Genomic DNA, 20,011 nt, shown 5'->3' on the forward strand with positions numbered 1-20,011 from the left:
GCATCAGTAGACAGCATCTGGAATCCCCTCCCCGCACTGGTTTGTTAACTCGTTCTATTCCATAAGCACGGAAACTTTTAGTGCTACCAGAATGCTGAGTAATGAAATGCCTGGAGGCTGCCGACACTGAACGAACAGACTCACCAGACTTCCCTATATCGTGTAAATGTTCACTGATCCGAGTCTTCAACTTGCGAGAGGTACAGCCAAGAGGCTGCAAAAGCGAGTCCACCCACTCACAAAGATGTTCATTGGCTGAGCCTATTCCTGAGACAATAGGTGCAAGACGTGTGATCATGCATTAGTCACAAAGACATTTGATGATTCTAGTGCTTCCAAGCACTTTAATATAAAGGGGTATATTAATTGCAATACTGTTTCAGTAGTATATAAAATTGACTTTACAATTTGTAACTTATCTTATGTTGGCTGTACCTCTCGCAAGTTGAAGACTCGGATCAGTGAACATTTACACGATATAGGGAAGTCTGGTGAGTCTGTTCCACGACTGACTCCGCAGACCTGTGGCACTGCTACTCCAGTGTGGCCAGTACATTAGGCAATGAGTTGCACACTACTGAATGTAATGTAATTTAATACGGAGTAGATTGCAAAGTTGCTTGTTTTTACAAGGGATTTGCAATTTTACCCATTTATGAACTTCAGACGACCAGTTTTAATAAATCATATTCAGGATTTCTGCAAAAATTAAACTTTTTGCCAGTCAATTACACTGCATCCCCTCTGATCAGCTATTTGGGGGGCTGCAGCATTCGCATCTTTACTTACATTGCTCATACTGCACAACGCCCACCTTGTGTTTGCACTTGGTATTGCAGCTTTGTTCCTTTCCGATATTTTTCAGTACTGTATAAAATGAATGGCAATCTAGATATAAACCTGTGCAGCAGACCCAAGATCAAGATCTCTGGAGATGGACTTGTAACTTTGTTCATATTTTTCAACAATTTTTGTTCTCCATTCCTGAGAGTTGTCTTCTCCTCTATCTGCTCTCCGTGCTTAGTGTGGCACTCGCAGTTCAAAGACGGTCAACTTCTCCCCTTTTATCTGGTCTCAGTTTTGATTTTCATATTGCCCACGCCAGTTTCTTGCCACAGGTGAGTTTGAACGAGCATCACATGTTTGAAAAAAAGTTGTTTGCCAACAATTTTGTCTGTTTTTTTTTTTTTCTTGTTCCAATACAAAGTAAATGAACTGTATGTAAGAAATAAAATAAAAGAGAACTTGTGAGGACTGTCCATTATCTGAGCACACAACACGGAGCTTTGTCTGTGAGAGCGGAGCATTTTAGCTGATGTACAGTTTACCGGTGACACTATTGGCTGTGAGAACCTATGGTATATATTTTTGTTTGGCAGACACTGGTGAAAGGTAAATGGGTGCAGCTTCAGGAAACCACTTACATTGACCAAGAAGGAAAGACCAGGTTCGTAGCATTTTGCTTGTTTCTTTATCTTGAAGTATTTAGCCTTTAGGCTTTTAGGCCATGTGCCCATGTAGCAGAAAGTATGCAGAATTTTCCTGATGAAATCCGGACTCCCTTTGCAGGAAATCCGCTGGTGTGTTTTTGTTTTTTTTGCATATATTTGTTGCGTTTCTTTCCAATGGTCCAAATACAATTCTATAGCGACGAAACTGCCTTTTTAAAAAAAAAAATAAAAATTTTCCCGCAATATTAATGAACATGCATTTTTTTTTTCTGCATTGATTTTTCCGCTGTGGAAAAAAGCGCAGCATGGGCACAAAATTGCGGAATGCATTAAAATAGTGGAATGATTTTATGTAAGCATTTTTTTAAGCGTTTCCGCAGTGGAAAACGCTAAAGATCCGGAACGTGGGCACATAGCCTTACAAATATCCGTCATGTATTAATACGAGACCAGTGAGAAGCAGCTGAGCCATGAATAAGGTCCTTACATTAAACTCATGTGCCTTCTCTCATTCCGGTGTTCTGTGTCATTTAATATACAGTTAAGCAAAAACCAGTTCATCCTTGATTCAGCTGCTCCGTAGCCATGATCTGACTGTACGTAATGAGCTGCGGTGACGCCGTGCCCGATTTCTACAGCCAGAAGTGAAGAATGTGTGTTAATGCTGCTAGGCATCTTTATGAATCATGGCACACCCGCTAGGTTTGACCATTTGTAATATGACAATTGAAGCCATTGACTAAATCAGGGTGACTCACAGTTAAAGGAACCTGCATGCTGCTATGTCCGAGGCTACCTCAAGGTAGTGATAGACAAGCGATTTCATGTATGTGTTTAATAAGGTTTTGTATTATTGTAAATGGCATGAGACCAGCAATGAAGAAAGTCTGGTGTGTGGGAGAAGGCTGCCAATCCGCGGCTGGGGTTAGAGGGCAATACACGCTGCGTATCAAGGTGACATCACCTCACGCATCCCTTCCTTCTCCCAATGGTTTTCTTCATGCCTTCTTGCAGATCGTACATTTTACTGCTGCTCCCTTTAGCTGTGCCAATCATGCAGAAGCCTAATCCTAGCACAATGGCTCTCCATATATCATGGCGCATCACAGGGAAGCCGTCAGTCGATTGGCTTATGAACAGAAAGGCACCGTATAGTAGTAAGAGCTCTTCCTTTCATAGATATTTTTATTCAACCTTTCATACCGTTTTGTCACGCAACAGAACATGGGAAACTGTAAAGCGAACCACAAGAAGAGAAGGCAATGCAGTGGATGGTAAGTGGCTGCCATTGTGTTGGGGGTCTTTGGTGGGATGTAAATAATGCCATAATTAAGGGTGGTTTTTCCTTTTGTCACTGAATAGGTGTAGCCATAATCCCAGTACTACAAAGAACTCTCCATTATGAATGTATGGTGCTCATCAAACAGTTCAGACCTCCTCTGGGATGCTACTGCCTGGAATTCCCTGCAGGTATTGTTCTCACCATGGCGTCTGTTCCAGTTCTAGGTGTATCATAAAGAGAGTACTGAAACAATGGGATCTGATGTGCTGGAGAGCAGCACAATAGTGAAAAAAGTATGTGCACACGTTCAGGATTTCTTGCAGAAATTTCCTGACAAAAAACGGACATTTCTGCCAGAAATCCGCATGCGTTTTTTTTTTCTCTAGTCACCTTCCACGACAGCATATGGAGGTTGTCTCTTTGCCCTAATGGGGAACAGGAAACAGAGGTTAAAAGGACCTCCCACTCGCCAGTGTCTTTCCTGTTCCCCATGGGACAGGGAGAGGTTTCCATATGCTGTAGTGGCCAGCGACTGCAGTTACTGTTACAGGTTTTTACCTGTCTAGCCGGGCAGCTGGTGACCGCTCCGTGCCTCTCCTTGTGCTGCTCCCATCGTCCTGTTTTCAGGTACCTCGGGACTCTTCCCGGCCTTCCAACACCCCCACAAGTGTAAAGCAGGCCGGGGATCCCCAGTCGGGATCCTCTCTGAGCTTCCCGGCTTCTCCCCCCTCCATGCTGCTCGGCGTTCCGGAAGTGACGTTCGCGCGCACGTCACTTCCGGTTTTTCGTATCTCCCTGAAGGCGGTACTTCCGGGTTTCGCCGGCCGGCGTTGTCGGAGCGATGGCGTCCCACACGTGGATCCTGGAGGGGGAGGGGGAATTATGTCTGCTGGAGGCAGGTGCTGGGAGCGGTGCTCCATAAAAGCCTGCTGAACCACCACTGAGGTAAGACTAAATTCTTCAGTATGGACGGTTCTTTATGCCCTGCGTCTGCAGAGCCCAGCGCTGCCCCTGCTACTGTGAGTACGCAGGGACGGGATCCAGGAGGTTGTTCCTTAGGGGGTTAGCTCCTCACTCTTCTCTCCCTTTATGTTTCAGGGAGAAAAGTCTGCCCCTAAAGCTACTAATAGGAAGAAGTGCCCGGTCTGTTCTGTTAAACTCCCTCCTATCTGGGATAAGAAACTCTGCCAGCCATGCACTGACAGGATTATTAAAGCTGAGCAATCATCCTTACTAGATGAAATACGCTCTCTTGTTGAACAGGAGGTACAATCTTCCTTGGCAGCTTTTACACCTCCAACCCCACCTCCGCCACCACATTCCCCAGCTAAGAAGAGGAAGATTCAGGTCGTAGAATCTGGTTCTGATTCAGACCACTCTCATTCTTCATCTGTTGGTTGGGAAGATCCAGCATCTCCTAAGGCTGAGGTCAGGAAATACCTCTTTTCCTCAGAGTATATTGAGGACCTAGTATCTGCTGTCCGTAACACAATGGGTCTTGAAGAGGAACCTGTACCACAGTCCATACAGGATCATATGTTTGGTGGGCTCAGATCGGAGAAAAGGGCAGGGTTTCCCGTTCAAGCCAATGTTGTTAATATGATTGAGCAGGAATGGAAACTCCCTGAAAAGCGCCTTAATATGTCTTCAGAGATGAAACATAGATTTCCTCTAGAAGGTGATTTTGTCAAACTTGACATTCCCAAGGTTGATGTGCAGGTGGCCAGGGTTGCCAAAAGAACGGCACTTCCTTTTGAGGATTCTTCACAATTAAAAGATCCTATGGACAGGAAGATTGAGAGTCTCCTAAAGAAGTCTTGGGAAACTTCTACGTCTGTCCTCAAGGCTAATATCGCATCTACCTGTGTGGCTAGGGCCCTCTCCTGCTGGCTAGAGAAATTAGAATCTCACATTTCTCAAGGTACATCTAGAGGTGAGATGTTGGATTCACTTCCTATACTACATAAAGCTACTAGGTTTCTGGCAGATGCTTCTCTGGAATCCGTCAGGATTGCCGCCAGATCTTTAGTGCTTTCCAACTCTGCCAGGAGGGCCCTCTGGCTTAAATTATGGAGTGGTGATATCACTTCTAAGGCTAAATTGTGTGCCATTCCCTTTAAAGGAGACTGTCTTTGGTCCAGCTTTAGACGACATTCTTGACAAAGCTACGGACAAGAAAAAAGCGCTCCCGGAGCAAAAACAACCGAAAAAACATTTTTTTTCGTGGCCCACTGTCTCAGCCCTCTCAACCGAGAGGTAAAGGCAAAACCGGCAGGTGGAGCTATGCAAAAGGTAGAGGGAAAAACATTTTTGTCTCAACAGCAGCAGCAGCCATTCCAACAGGATAAACAATGACTCACCAGTTCCCACTGGGTCCTCAATGTTATCAAAGAGGGCCTATTGATCGAGTTAATTTCCCCCCCCCCCATCCTCAGGGTCTAAAGATTACTACCCTTTCAACAAAAGATCACAATTTATTAACATTGGGTCTCAAAGATCTTCTAAGATCAAACGTGATCTCCCCAGTTCCACAATCGGAATGGGGTCTGGGACATTATTCCCGTTTATTCCTGGTACCCAAACCATCTGGGGAAGTCCGTATAATTATAAATTTAAGGGGTCTGAATCAGCATGTGAAATATCGAAGGTTCAAGATGGAGTCTGCAAAATCAGCCATTCCTTTAATAGATCAACACTCCTTTATGGCAACCATCGACCTAAAGGACACATATTTTCACATTCGTATTCACCTGAGACACAGAAAATATCTCAGGTTTGCGTTACAGGGGAGTCGTCAAGTGGAGCACTATCGGTTTGGAGTCCTTCCCTTCGGCATTTCATCGGCTCCGAGGGTGTTCTCCAAAGTAATGGCAGAGGCAGTGTCATTTATCCGGAGACAAGGGGTCTGTATAGTGCCCTATCTGGACGATCTGCTGATAGTAGCTCCCACCGAGATAACCCTGATATCCCATGTGTCAACTACATTAGAGATATTGAAGTCTCTGGGTTGGATTCCGAATATAAAGAAATCTCAGCTTCAACCCTCAAAAACCATGAAGTTTTTGATAGTGGTTCTGGACTCGGCAAAACAAATGTCCTTTCTTCCAGACGATCACAGACTACCATTAGTAGTAAAGATCAGGAAATACAAGGAGATGAGATCTCCTACACTCCGGGAGGGGATGTCGCTCCTAGGCTCCATGACAGCCTGCATTCAGTCGGTGGCTTGGGCTCAAGCACACTCAAGAATTCTTCAAACCCACATTCTGGACAATTGGGATGGTCGTCCCGGCTCTCTAACCAAAAGGATTCACACACCAGGTCGGGTGAAAGCATCCTTAACATGGTGGATGAAATCCAAGAACCTTCTCAGGGGTGTGAGTTGGATTCAGTTCCCAATAACCACGATCAAAACAGATGCCAGCAAGAGAGGCTGGGGAGCCATGATAAATCCGGTTCCTTATCAGGGTCTTTGGGACCAGTCAATCAGAGAGAGATCGTCAAATTTTCGAGAACTCAAAGCTGTGGAAGAAGCTCTTAGCAGCAAATCGTCAGATTTCTGGGCAACATGTCCTGATATACTCGGACAACATGACCACGGTGGCCCATATCAAACACCAGTACAAAATTCGCCAGCCTAAAACGGGTATCTGCTCGAATTTTTGCCTGGGCCGAAAAACACTTACTGTCCCTGACGGCAACTCACCTAAAAGGTACTGCCAATACTCATGCAGATTATCTGAGCCGCCAGGATATTCACCCGGGCGAATGGAGCCTGGATCGTCAAACATTCAACTTTCTGGTAAACAAGTGGGGTTTCCCGGAGGTCGACCTCTTTGCCTCTCACCAAAATGCAAAAGTCGAAACATATTTCTCCTTGGATCCAAGAGGAAATCCCAGAGCAGTAGATGCTTTAGTTCAAGATTGGCATTTTCATCTGGCCTACGCATTTCCACCAATCCCGATCCTTGCAAAGGTGCTACGGAAAATACGGATGGAAGGGACCCCAACTATTTTGGTTGCTCCATTTTGGCCCAAGAGAAGTTGGTTCAACCTGATCATACAACTACAGGTGGACGGACCGATAATGTTACCGATGAAACACAATCTCCTCTCTCAGGGGCCAGTTCTCCACTCAGACCCTCAGAAGTGGAATTTGGTGGCGTGGTTTCTGAAGCCCAGGTATTGAAAGCAAAGGGGTTATCAAACTCTGTCAGCTACGCTACAAAAATCCAGAAAACCCGTAACAAACGCCATTTACAATAAAATCTGGAAAAAGTTTTCATCTTTTTATCTGCCTAACCCTCCAGACCCTCTCAGGCCAGATATACCTAAGATATTAGATTTTTTTACAAAAAGGCTTTGAGATTGGTCTGAAACCCAGTACTCTGAAGGTCCAGGTTTCTGCTCTCCGTTCTATCTTTGATCAAGATTTAGCAGGCCATCGTTGGATCAAAAGATTCATGACCTCAGCAATTAGAATAAACCCTAGGAAACAAGTCCTTGTTCCTCCATGGGATCTTAATGTTGTACTCCAAGGTCTTGCAGGTCCACCCTTTGAACCTCTGTCTACCTGTTCCCCACAAAATCTTGCTTACAAAACTGTTTTTTTGATAGCTATAACTTCAGCCAGAAGAGTGGGTGAGTTACAGGCCTTATCAATAAGAGAACCTTATCTACTGGTTAGAGAAGACTCAATAGTACTCCTACTTGATCCTTCTTTCCTTCCAAAAGTGGTCTCTGATTTTCATCGTTCTCAAGAAATCGTTTTACCAACCTTTTGCAATAAACCTGCAAACTCTGAAGAAAGGAGATTTAACACTCTTGATGTTCGGCGTATTCTGCTACATTACTTGGATCAAACACGTGATCTTAGAATTGATCATAATCTTTTCGTCCATTCCTCAGGACAAAATAAGGGTAAGAAGGTAGCCAAGAGTACCATTGCTACATGGATTAAAAGAGCCATAACAGAATCTTACCTTGCTCAAAATAAACTACCTCCGGTAGGAATCAAGGCCCACTCAACCAGATCTACGTCGGTTTCCTGGGCAGAGAGCAGGCGCGTCTCTGGAGCAGATCTGCAGGGCAGCTACGTGGTCCTCACTCCATACCTTCTCCAAACATTATAGATTGGATGTACTATCCAATAAGGATTTAGTCTTCAGCCGCAAGGTTCTTCAGGCCGTTGTCCCTCCCTAGTGCCAAATTAGTTGGTATTCCTCCATATGCCGTCGTGGAAGGTGACTAGAGAAAATAGAATTATTCTTACCGTTAATTCGGTTTCTAGGAACCTTCCACGACGGCGCTAATTTCCCACCCTCTATATTTCCTGGATTAATTCTGGGATTCGGAAGGTAAACCGGTGCTATGGTTTCAGTTGTAAGTCACTGGCGAGTGGGAGGTCCTTTTAACCTCTGTGTTTCCTGTTCCCCATTAGGGCAAAGAGACAACCTCCATATACCTTCGTGGAAGGTTCCTAGAAACCGAATTAACGGTAAGAATAATTCTATTTTTGCCTTTTTTGCGTTTTTTTTCCGGAGCTTCCCAATGCATTAAATAGCGGGAAACACGCAAAAAAAAACTCAAAATTAATGAACATGCTGCTTTTTTTTTTTTTTTTTTAACTGCAATGTGTTTTTTTTGTTTGCGGAAAAAGACGCTTCATGTGCACAAAAATTGCGGAATGCATTCTAAATGATAGGATGCATATGTATGCGTTTTTTATGCGTTTTTATCGTGAAAAATCCTGAACGTGTGCACATACCCTTACAGTCGTATCAGTTTCTTTGAATTAAATACTTTTTTGAAAAAAAATGTAACTTTCTTGAGTTTTTCAATAAATTTCTATATCGCCCCGCAACCTTTACAACAGACATCTATGTCTCCATCCTGTCAGTATAGAATGTCAGGGCTGTCAAAAGATAACCACAACCTAATGATGGCGAGGACAGTGCCCACATTTGCTGATGCACGTCCATTTCTTCCCTCTGTGCACGGATCATGGCTAGTCCAGGTAAAGGCAGATGAATGCCGTTTGCAGACGCTCATATGTAGCTTATCTGTTTAATGTAATGGCTGGACACACAATGTTGGAGTACGTACTGCAGTGATTTCTGGCACTCTCCTGGTAGGGGCTTATGTGCGTGGCTGGCAGCATTATAAGGGGGCACTGTGTTTGGGGCGTTTGCTATGAAGTGTATGAGATCTGTTTTTAGGCAACAGGAACAACCAGCAGAACTGTGCTTGTTTCTAGTGCAGACCTGACGGGCCAGTGTGTGTTTGGCTTTCATTATTATGCACTGACACTGTAAAGTTGTTTTATTTCCTGTTTTGATGGGAATTCTCAGCCAAGACATTTATTGCATATCCTCTGGATCTTTTTAGAAGATGGGGGTTCTCTTTTTGCTACTTCAGCTATGAGAACAAATGGTGGACTGGTGGCGACACGTGTGCAGCTCTTACAAAGTACTTCAGATGATGCAATCTCCAAATAGGTGGTGGTCCCAAAGATGATAGACACTTAAGGAAGGAATATACCGTACTATTGATATGCCATACATTTCTCAGAAGGGGATACTCCTTTGTTTTGAGGTCACTGGTGAGTAGAACAATCTGGTTCTGCATTTGTAGAGTTACACCAGTTATAAGGCAAAAAAAAGTTCCATGGCATGAGTTGCATGTAAGGTTATGGCCGCAGACACTTTGTACATAATTAAGAAGCCCCTTTAGTTTTCTGGCGGTTAGAGGTTGTGGATTTTAGTCCTGCACTGATCACACATTGATAGCCACCCTCATGACTGTTGAGCCTAGTGTAAGATATTCTTCTCAAAGATGGAGACCAGCATCAAGTTCAATATCCATTTTGATGGCAAGTTGTAAAATAATGAGAAAAATTCTGGAAGTCTTTGTCGCCTACCCCTGGTCTTTGGCATTAACCCTGACTCATGTGTAATGTTACATCACATTGGGCACATTTTCCATTGGCAGATTGTGGTTGAATTCTCATTCATGGAGAATGTGGCCACATAGACAAAGCATCACAGGGATTGTCTTGAAGTGATAGAAACCATGGGCAGGAGACAGAAGGATTCAGGTCACTCTGTTAACTGTTTTAATGACCAAACACCCTTTGAATCGTTTTTTTTTTTCTTAATAGTGCACCATGGACTCTTGTGTAAGTAGAACTGTACATTACAGCCTCAAACGTCCAGCTGTCTCCTTGTAGTATTTTGGGCAAGCTCAACCTTCAAGCACCTTGAAAACTACGTTTTATGTATTTTTTATTTTTATTTATTTATTTATTTTTTTTGCACTCCCCAAAAAATTAAGCTGGTTTTATGTCTGCACTGTTTGAACAACTACTAGATATACAAGTTATTGTTTAATTTTACTGCAATCTTCTCCTAGGTCTCATAGATGAAAATGAAACTGCGGAGCAAGCAGCACTTCGAGAACTGGAAGAGGAAACTGGGTACAAAGGAGAAGTCATTGAGCGCTCCCCAGGTCCGGTAATACAAACTGGAGGAAAATGGAGTCCCAAATCTATCATATAAAAATAACAGCTTTGTGTCATATAAAAAAAAAAAAAAAAAAAAAAAAAAAAAAATAAAGTTCATATAACCGTATCAAGGTCACAAAGGGAGGATAGGAGGTGCGCTGCTATCATCAACCTAACAAACACTATTAAACACATGATTCCATAGAATTTGGTATAAATTGCCAGTTTATAAAGAGCAAGCTATAAAGGGCAAGTGCAGTTCAATGGAAAATCCCCTGATTGGAATTCTCCTGATCAAGTACTATGCATAGGAATATGGTGCCTAACCACAGTGCAAGTGAAGTTTAATAAATGAAGTGCAAATCTTACCCATGGTTTGCACAACAGAAGTACCACATGTGACCTCCACTGCCGCAAAGTGTTCCACGTGCCTGCCTTCTCAAGGCATTCAGGTCTGGTAATAGTTGTATGGCTCAATTTTAGTATAATGGCTCGCCATGTAAAGTATTAAAGGGAATCTGTCAGCAGGAGTTCACACACACCAAACAATATGCACATGTAGCTCTTTCAAAGACAAATCCAGCAATACCCCTTTTCACGGCCCATTCATGAGAAATCGGTGTGATATGCAAATGAGACTGTAGATCTGAAGCCTCCGTCACTCCAGCTCTGTTATCCACCCAGCACTGACTGTTCCTTGACTGATGGACCCTTTTGCCTGTAATGCTAGAGCATAGAGACTGTCCGTCAAGCAGGAGGGCTGGCGCTGAGTAGGTAATAGAGCTGGAGTGACAGAGGTTTCAGATCTGCAAATAGTTCTTCAGCTTCATTTACATATCAAATCAAACGCTGATTTCTAAGAAACTGGAATGGACTGGCCGTGTAAAGGTTTTGCTGGGATTTTCTTTGAATGAGCTATATGCATGTATAAATCACTGAGGGTAAACTCCTGCCAGATTTCCATTAATGATTAGTTGGTTTATTTTTAATAATGACATTACACATATGCCCCGAGTCAAGAGGATTCAGCCATTCACTATTTGCCCAATTGTCTATAGTATTTGTCCCATGTCCCATTAGAATATTTAATTCTCAGGAAAGAAATGGAATATAATGGCTAAAGTAACTGCTGAACAAAAATATAGTACATTAGTACCCTTATCCCTAATGGCTTCATGGGGAGATTCCAATTTTGTACAGTATTATTTTTCTTGCATTTGTTACTTATTTTCTGTAGTAGAATATAGATAATTGTAGATCCTTTCTTTTTTTCTTGCAGCAAGCACTAGATTTAGCAAGAACAGTTTTCACTATATTTTCTCCTAGTGAGATCATTCAGTGTAACATGGGGTATAATGAAACCTATGCAAAATCTAGGGTGCTGTAACATTGGGGCATATTTTTCTTCATGTTACACTAGTTTTCCAGTCTCCAAAAGTTGCATAATTTAGTTAAACTGGCATTTGTACAAAAAATGTTGCAATTTTTTTTTTTACACCTTTTTAAGAGGGGTCAGTAAACTTACTACAATGTTCCGCAGAAAACTGGTTACATCAGAGCTGAAATACTAAGGTCTAGGTGGCTGAGATCTAATTTTCTGGTGCGTAGCCAGGGCAAAGATTAAAAGGTTATACTAGTGCCGTTCGCACCTCTGTACAGATTTCTGCTGCTCATGTACCCATCTTAGTAGGTATATGTACAAGTGATGTGAATGGAATATTGATATAAAAATTTGGTGCCCCTTACTCTAGTGAGCTCATGATTTTAGCCAGTTTAATTCCTTGCAATGGCTCCTTATGGACAAAATGGGATGGTTAACGTGTAGCCGCGAGGCACTCCTCTTCTGTGACCTCCCTGTTGCGTTACATGAAACAGTGGGTCTTAGCTTGGTGTTGGTGCTGTGAGGGCCTTGTGCCCGTTAGGCCACCTGTAACCGATGAGATTTGCTCTAAAACAGTCTTTACTGAATGGTAACTTGGTAAGGGTTACATACAAGAAATAGCTGGTACAAAGTCGTATGGACGTTTCCTTCGCAGTGTGAAGCATTTTCATGCAGTTTCCTTCCTCTGTAATCTGCTCCAGGGCCGGTGAAGCACACCGTTTCGCCCTACTTCATCACGGTCTAGCTTGTCGTCACAGTCCTGATCAGCAAGTCTCTCTGCCTGCTCAGTGTCCTATTTCTTCCGTTACTGGCACCTTGGATCTTCCCCTCGGGATCCCCACTAGTCCCACAAACTCAGTCCTGTTTAGGTCAGTTACCTTTGGCGTTTAGCAAGCTCAGGATTTCTCATGACACATTGTCCTATCCAAGGACCCCTTCAGGGTGGAAGGTCACTATGACTCTTCAGTCACTTCGATGTTGCGCTATTCCTTTGTCCCTTAGTCTCCTTTGTTGTAGTTCACCACCAATGGCAGCACTGCTCAGACACTTCCTACTTGAACTCAAACTTGTCCTTTTCTGACTAACTAAAGAAAGCAGTCAATTACCCTAACATTAAGCCCCTCCCACTATGGGGTGGTCCTGAACATTAACACTACCTTTACTCTAATGTCGCTGCCTAACTACAATCACTCTTATCCTACCTATCTTGTGTCCTAGCCTATGTCTTACCCTATGCTATCCTATACTGTACACTACCAACATTACTTATCTTTCGTGATCACATTATACATTGCTACACATTACATAGGCAAACACCATATGACACAATATATATACAAAGACGCAGGACACTATTCTCACACGATTGGTGTCTTTAGTGGTAGGAACGCGATAGCAATGGTCTACTACCTTCAAACGGACACTGTGTATGAGCAAATAATAAGTAGCAAATAATGCATAAATACTGTATAATTTCCATACCTTTTTAGTATTTGTGCAAACATTTCTGTTCTTTTTTATTCTTTAGTGTCTTGTTTAGATCCAGGACTATCAAACTGCACGACATATGTTGTAACGGTCCACATTAATGGGGATGATTCTGTGAATATCAAACCTAAACCCAAACTTGGTAAGTAAATCTTTAAAGAGTTTCTCGGACTATAATTTATTTTTTTACTGTGGAGCTAAAAAACCTCTTCTACCCGGCTGAAATAATTGGAAATTTGACAAAAATGTTGCAATTTTCAAACTATTCATTTGTATGCCCTTAACCTCTTTCTGACATCAGACGTACTATCCCGTCGAGGTGTGGTGGACCTGAATGACCAATGACGGGATAGTACGTCATATGCGATCGGCCGCGCTCACGTGGGGAGTGCGGCCGGTGTCAGCTGACTATCACAGCTGACATCCGGCACTATGTGCCAGGAGCGGTCACGGACCGCCCCTGGCACATTAACCCCTGGAACACTGCAATCAAATATGATCGCAGCGTTCCGGTGGCATAGGGAAGCATCGCACAGGGAGGGGGCTCCCTGCATGCTTCCCTGAGACTCTCTGAGCAACGAGATGTGATCGAGTTGCTCCGGGGGTCTCCTACCTCCTTCTCCCTGCAGGCCCCGGATGCAAAATAGCCGCGGGCCTGCATCCGAGTCCTGCAGGGAGGTGGCTTACATGCGTCTGCTCAGAGCAGGTGCTGGTAAGCCAGAAGCTGTGCACGTCAGATCACTGATCTGACACCGTGCACAGCAAAGTGTCAGATCAGCGATCTGACACTATAGTGTGATTTCCCCCGCCTGGGGCAATGTGTAAAAAAAAAAAAAAAAAAAAAAAAAAAAAAAATGTACATGTGTAAAGAAAAAATAAAAGAAATTATATATATATATATATACATACAGTGGGGCAAAAAAGTATTTAGTCAGTCAGCAATAGTGCAAGTTCCACCACTTTAAAAGATGAGAGGCGTCTGTAATTTACATCATAGGTAGACCTCAACTATGGGAGACAAACTGAGAAAAAAAAAATCCAGAAAATCACATTGTCTGTATTTTTACCATTTTATTTGCATATTATGGTGGAAAATAAGTATTTGGTCAGAAACAAACAATCCAGATTTCTGGCTCTCACAGACCTGTAACTTCTTCTTTAAGAGTCTCCTCTTTCCTCCACTCATTACCTGTAGTAATGGCACCTGTTTAAACTTGTTATCAGTATAAAAAAACACCTGTGCACACCCTCAAACAGTCTGACTCCAAACTCCACTATGGTGAAGACCAAAGAGCTGTCAAAGGACACCAGAAACAAAATTGTAGCCCTGCACCAGGCTGGGAAGACTGAATCTGCAATAGCCAACCAGCTTGGAGTGAAGAAATCAACAGTGGGAGCAATAATTAGAAAATGGAAGACATACAAGACCACTGATAATCTCCCTCGATCTGGGGCTCCACGCAAAATCCCACCCCGTGGGGTCAGAATGATCACAAGAACGGTGAGCAAAAATCCCAGAACCACGCGGGGGGACCTAGTGAATGAACTGCAGAGAGCTGGGACCAATGTAACAAGGCCTACCATAAGTAACACACTACGCCACCATGGACTCAGATCCTGCAGTGCCAGACGTGTCCCACTGCTTAAGCCAGTACATGTCCGGGCCTGTCTGAAGTTTGCTAGAGAGCATTTGGATGATCCAGAGGAGTTTTGGGAGAATGTCCTATGGTCTGATGAAACCAAACTGGAACTGTTTGGTAGAAACACAACTTGTCGTGTTTGGAGGAAAAAGAATACTGAGTTGCATCCATCAAACACCATACCTACTGTAAAGCATGGTGGTGGAAACATCATGCTTTGGGGCTATTTCTCTGCAAAGGGTCCAGGACGACTGATCCGGGTACATGAAAGAATGAATGGGGCCATGTATCGTGAGATTTTGAGTGCAAACCTCCTTCCATCAGCAAGGGCATTGAAGATGAAACGTGGCTGGGTCTTTCAACATGACAATGATCCAAAGCACACCGCCAGGGCAACGAAGGAGTGGCTTCGTAAGAAGCATTTCAAGGTCCTGGAGTGGCCTAGCCAGTCTCCAGATCTCAACCCTATAGAAAACCTTTGGAGGGAGTTGAAAGTCCGTGTTGCCAAGCGAAAAGCCAAAAACATCACTGCTTTAGAGGAGATCTGCATGGAGGAATGGGCCAACATACCAACAACAGTGTGTGGCAACCTTGTGAAGACTTACAGAAAACGTTTGACCTCTGTCATTGCCAACAAAGGATATATTACAAAGTATTGAGATGAAATTTTGTTTCTGACCAAATACTTATTTTCCACCATAATATGCAAATAAAATGTTAAAAAAACAGACAATGTGATTTTCTGGATTTTTTTTTCTCAGTTTCTCCCATAGTTGAGGTCTACCTATGATGTAAATTACAGACGCCTCTCATCTTTTTAAGTGGTGGAACTTGCACTATTGCTGACTGACTAAATACTTTTTTGCCCCACTGTGTGTGTGTGTGTGTATATATATATATATATATATATATATATATATATATATATATATATATATATATATATATATATATATATATATATATATATATATATATATATTTTTTTTTTTTTTTTCCCCCAATAAATACATTTCTTTATCTAAATAAAAAAACAATAAAAGTACACACATTTAGTATTGCCGCGTCCGTAATGACCCGACCTATAAAACTGTCCCACTAGTTAACCGCTCCAGTGAACACGTCACAAAAAAAGGCAAACAACGCTTTATCGTACCGCTGAACAAAAAGTGGAATAACACGTGATCAAAAAAAGGATATAAATAACCATGGTACTGCTGAAAACGTCATCTTGTCCCGCAAAAAACAAGCCCCCATACAGCAAAAAAATAAAGGTATAGTCCTCAGAATAAAGCAATGCAAAAATAATTAATTTTCATATAAAATAGTTTTTATCGTATAAAAGAACCAAAACATAAATAAAAAAATATCGCTGTAATCGTACTGACCCGAAGAATAAAACTGCTTTATCAATTTTACCAAAACGTGAAACGGTATAAATTCCGCCCCCCCCCCCACCCCACCCCACCCCACCCCCTTCCAATAGAAATTCATGAATAGCTGGTTTTGGTCATTCTGCCTCACCAAAATCAGAATAAAAAGCGATCAAAAAATGTCACATGCCCGAGTGGTTCCAATAAAAACGGCAACTTGTCCCGCAAAAAAGACAAAAGACCTCACATGACTCTGTGGACCGAAATATGGAAAAAATTATAGCTCTCAAAATGTGGAGATGCAAACGCAAAAACTATTTTTTGCAATAAAAGGCGTCTTTTAGTCTGTGACAGCTGCCAATCATAAAAATCTGGTTAAAAAACCCGCTATAAAAGTAAATCAAACCCCCCCCCCCCCTTCATCACCCCTTAGTTAGGGGGGAAAAATAATAAAATTTTAAAAATTTACTTATTTCTATTTTCTTGTTAGGGTTGGGGCTAGGGTTAGGTTTCTGGCTAAAGCTAGGGTTGGGTTTATGGTTGGGGCTAAACTTAGGGTTTGGATTACATTTACTGTTGGGATTAGGGTTAGGGGTGTGTCAGACCTAGGGGTGTGGTTAGGGTCACTGTTGGGATTAGGGTTAGGGGTGTGTTTGGGTTAGGGTTTCAGTTATAATTGGGGGGTTTCCACTGTTTAGGCACATCAGGGGCTCTCCAAACGCGACATGGTGTCCGATCTCAATTCCAGCCAATTCTGCGTTGAAAAAGTAAAATGGTGCTCCTTCCCTTTCGAGCTCTCCCGTGCGCCCAAACAGGGGTTTACCCCAACATATGGGCTATCAGCGTACTCGGGACAAATTGGACAACAACTTTTGGGGTCCAATTTCTCCTGTTACCCGTAGTAAAATAAAACAAAATGTAGCTGAAGTTTTTTTTTTTTTTTTTTTTTTGTGAAAAAAAAAATTAAATGTTCCTTTTTTTTATTTTTTTTTAACCCCTTCCCGACCTTTGACGCCACGTAGGCGTCATGAAAGTCGGTGCCAATCCGACCTGTGATGCCTATGTGGCGTCATGGAAAGATCGCGTCCCTGCAGATCGGGTGAAAGGGTTAACTCCCATTTCACCCGATCTGCAGGGACAGGGGGAGTGGTAGTTTAGCCCAGGGGGGGTGGCTTCACCCCCCCCGTGGCTACAATCGCTCTGATTGGCAGTTTCACTTTCAACAGCCAATCAGAACGATTTTGTAATATTTCACCTATTAAAACTGGTGAAATATTACAATCCAGCCATGGCCGATGCTGCAATATCATCGGCCATGGCTGGAAACACTAATGTGCCCCCACCCCACCGATCGCCCCCCAAGCCACCGATCTGTCCGGTACACTGCTCCGGCTCCCCTCCGTCCTGTGCTCCGCTCCCCCCGTGCTCCAATCACCCCCCCCCCGCCCCCGTGCTCCGATCCAACCCCCCTGCACTCCGACCCCCCCGTGCATCATCCACCCCCCCCCCCCCCCCGTTCTCCGTTCCACCCCCCCGCACTCCGATCCCCACCCCATCATACTTGCCGATCATGCCGAGGTCCGTCCATCTTCTCCCTGGGCACCGCCATCTTCCAAAATGGCGGGCGCATGCGTAGTGCGCCAGCCGAATCGGCCGGCAGATTCGTTCCAAAGTGCATTTTGATCACTGAGAGATTATATCACAGTGATCAAAATGAAAAAAATAATAAATGACCCCCCCCCCCCCCCTTTGTCACCCCCATAGGTAGGGACAATAAAAAAAATAAAGAATTTTTTTTTTTTTCCACTAAGGTTAGAATAGGGTTAGGGCTAGGGTTAGGGTTTCGGTATGTGCACACGTATTCTGTTCCGCTGCGGATTTTTCCGCTGCGGATTTGATAAACCCACAGTGCTAAACCGCTGCGGATTTATGGCGGATTTACCGCTGTTTTTCTGCGCATTTCACTGCGGTTTTACAACTGCAATTTTCTATTGGAGCAGTTGTAAAACCGCTGCGGAATCCGCAGAAAGAAGCGACATGCTGCAGAATGTAAACCGCTGCGTTTCCGTGCAGTTTTTCTGCAGCATGTGTACAGCGATTTTTGTTTCCCATAGGTTTACATTGAACTGTAAACTCATGGGAAACTGCTGCGGATCCGCAGCATTTTCCACAGTGTGTGCACATACCTTTAGAATTAGGCTATGTGCACACGGTGCGGATTTGGCTGCGGATCCGCAGCGGATTGGCCGCTGCGGATTCGCAGCAGTGTTCCATCAGGTTTACAGTACCAAGTAAACCTATGGAAAACTAAATCCGCTGTGCCCATGGTGCGGAAAATACCGCGCGGAAACGCTGCGTTGTATTTTCCGCAGCATGTCAATTGTTTGTGCGGATTCTGCAGCGTTTTACACCTGTTCCTCAATAGGAATCCGCAGGTGAAATCCGCACAAAAAACACTGGAAATCCGCGGTAAATCCGCAGGTAAAACGCAGTGCCTTTTACCCGCAGATTTTTCAAAAATGATGCTGAAAAATCTCACACGAATCCGCAACGTGGGCACATAGCCTTAGGGTTAGGGTTGGAATTAGGGTTGTGGTTAGGGTTAGGGGTGTGTTGGGGTTACGGTTATGGTTAGGGGTGTGTTGCGGTTAGGGTTGTGATAAGGGTTATGGCTACAGTTGGGATTAGGGTTAGGGATGTGTTGGGGTTAGTGTTGGAGGTAGAATTGAGGGGTTTCCACTGTTTAGGCACATCAGGGGTCTCCAAACGCAACATGGCGCCACTATTGATTCCAGCCAATCTTGTATTCAAAAAGTCAAATGGTGCTCCCTCACTTCCGAGCCCCGACGTGCGCCCAAACAGTGGTTTACGCCCTCATATGGGGTATCAGTGTACTCAGGACAAACTGCGCAACAATTACTGGGGTCCAATTTCTCCTGTTACCCTTGTGAAAATAAAAAAATGCTTGCTAAAACATAATTTTTGAGGAAAGAAAAATGATTTTTTATTTTCACGGCTCTGCGTTGTAAACGTCTGTTAAGCACTTGGGGGTTCAAAGTGCTCACCACATATCTAGATAAGTTCCTTGGGGGGTCTAGTTTCCAAAATGGGGTCACTTGTGGGCAGAGGCGTAGCTAGAGCTTTTGCCGCCCGGGGCTGTTCCCGAGTTTGGCGCCCCCCCCCCCCCCCCCCCCAGCTCAATACACACAAAGGTTACCAAAAATGGTTTTCCTGTTTTGTAGAACTTAAACTGGGCCTAATGGTGTCACCCCCACATGCCACACCTGTGACTTAATACCACCACACCATGACCAGGCCACATAGTGACCGAATAATACTACATACAAGGGACAAATACCACCGCACCATTTCCAGACCACATATTACCACCACATAGTGACTGAATACTACAATACTGATCAGTAATAAAAAAAAAAACACAATACTATCACCATAAGTGCCAGTATTCACAGGAGATCTGTACTTAGTATGCAGTGTCTGTGTAGAGGTAATACAGAGATCACTGGTGACATTATACACAGGACCTCTATATAGTATACAGTGTATAGTGTCAGTGTATAGGTAACACTGACTCACCAGTGACGTCTCTAGGTGAAGTCCTTCATCTTTCATCCAGCACAGACCGCCATCATTCCTTCCAGCCAGGACTCGTTTCTGCAGGAAATAACAGTTATCTCGAGCTCCGCTTGCAGAACACATTACTTAATTTTTCACAACTTCTACATTACACCACATGAAGAAAAAAAGGTGATATAGTGTCACTCTGCACAGTAACAGGACTGCCCCCCCATTTAAAACAGTATACTCAAAAAATAAAATAAATACATCACTGCAGTAACAATATCCCTTAATTATCCCCTATGGTAATAATATT

General features: G+C 43.5%; 1 protein-coding gene across 1 annotated transcript in view; it reads left to right on the plus strand.

Annotated features, from left to right (window-relative positions):
* Positions 1-20,011, plus strand: part of NUDT5 (nudix hydrolase 5) — a 60,859-nt gene that overhangs the window by 17,202 nt on the left and 23,646 nt on the right. The window contains exons 3-7 of the mRNA XM_069765215.1: positions 1,380-1,447; positions 2,673-2,725; positions 2,814-2,921; positions 10,144-10,239; positions 13,144-13,245. Of these exons, the coding sequence (XP_069621316.1) occupies positions 1,380-1,447; positions 2,673-2,725; positions 2,814-2,921; positions 10,144-10,239; positions 13,144-13,245 (427 nt within the window). The remainder of the gene's footprint in view (positions 1-1,379; positions 1,448-2,672; positions 2,726-2,813; positions 2,922-10,143; positions 10,240-13,143; positions 13,246-20,011) is intronic.

This window comes from Ranitomeya imitator, chromosome 4 (genome assembly GCF_032444005.1).
Source record: "Ranitomeya imitator isolate aRanImi1 chromosome 4, aRanImi1.pri, whole genome shotgun sequence".
NCBI classification, from domain to species: Eukaryota; Metazoa; Chordata; class Amphibia; order Anura; family Dendrobatidae; genus Ranitomeya; species Ranitomeya imitator.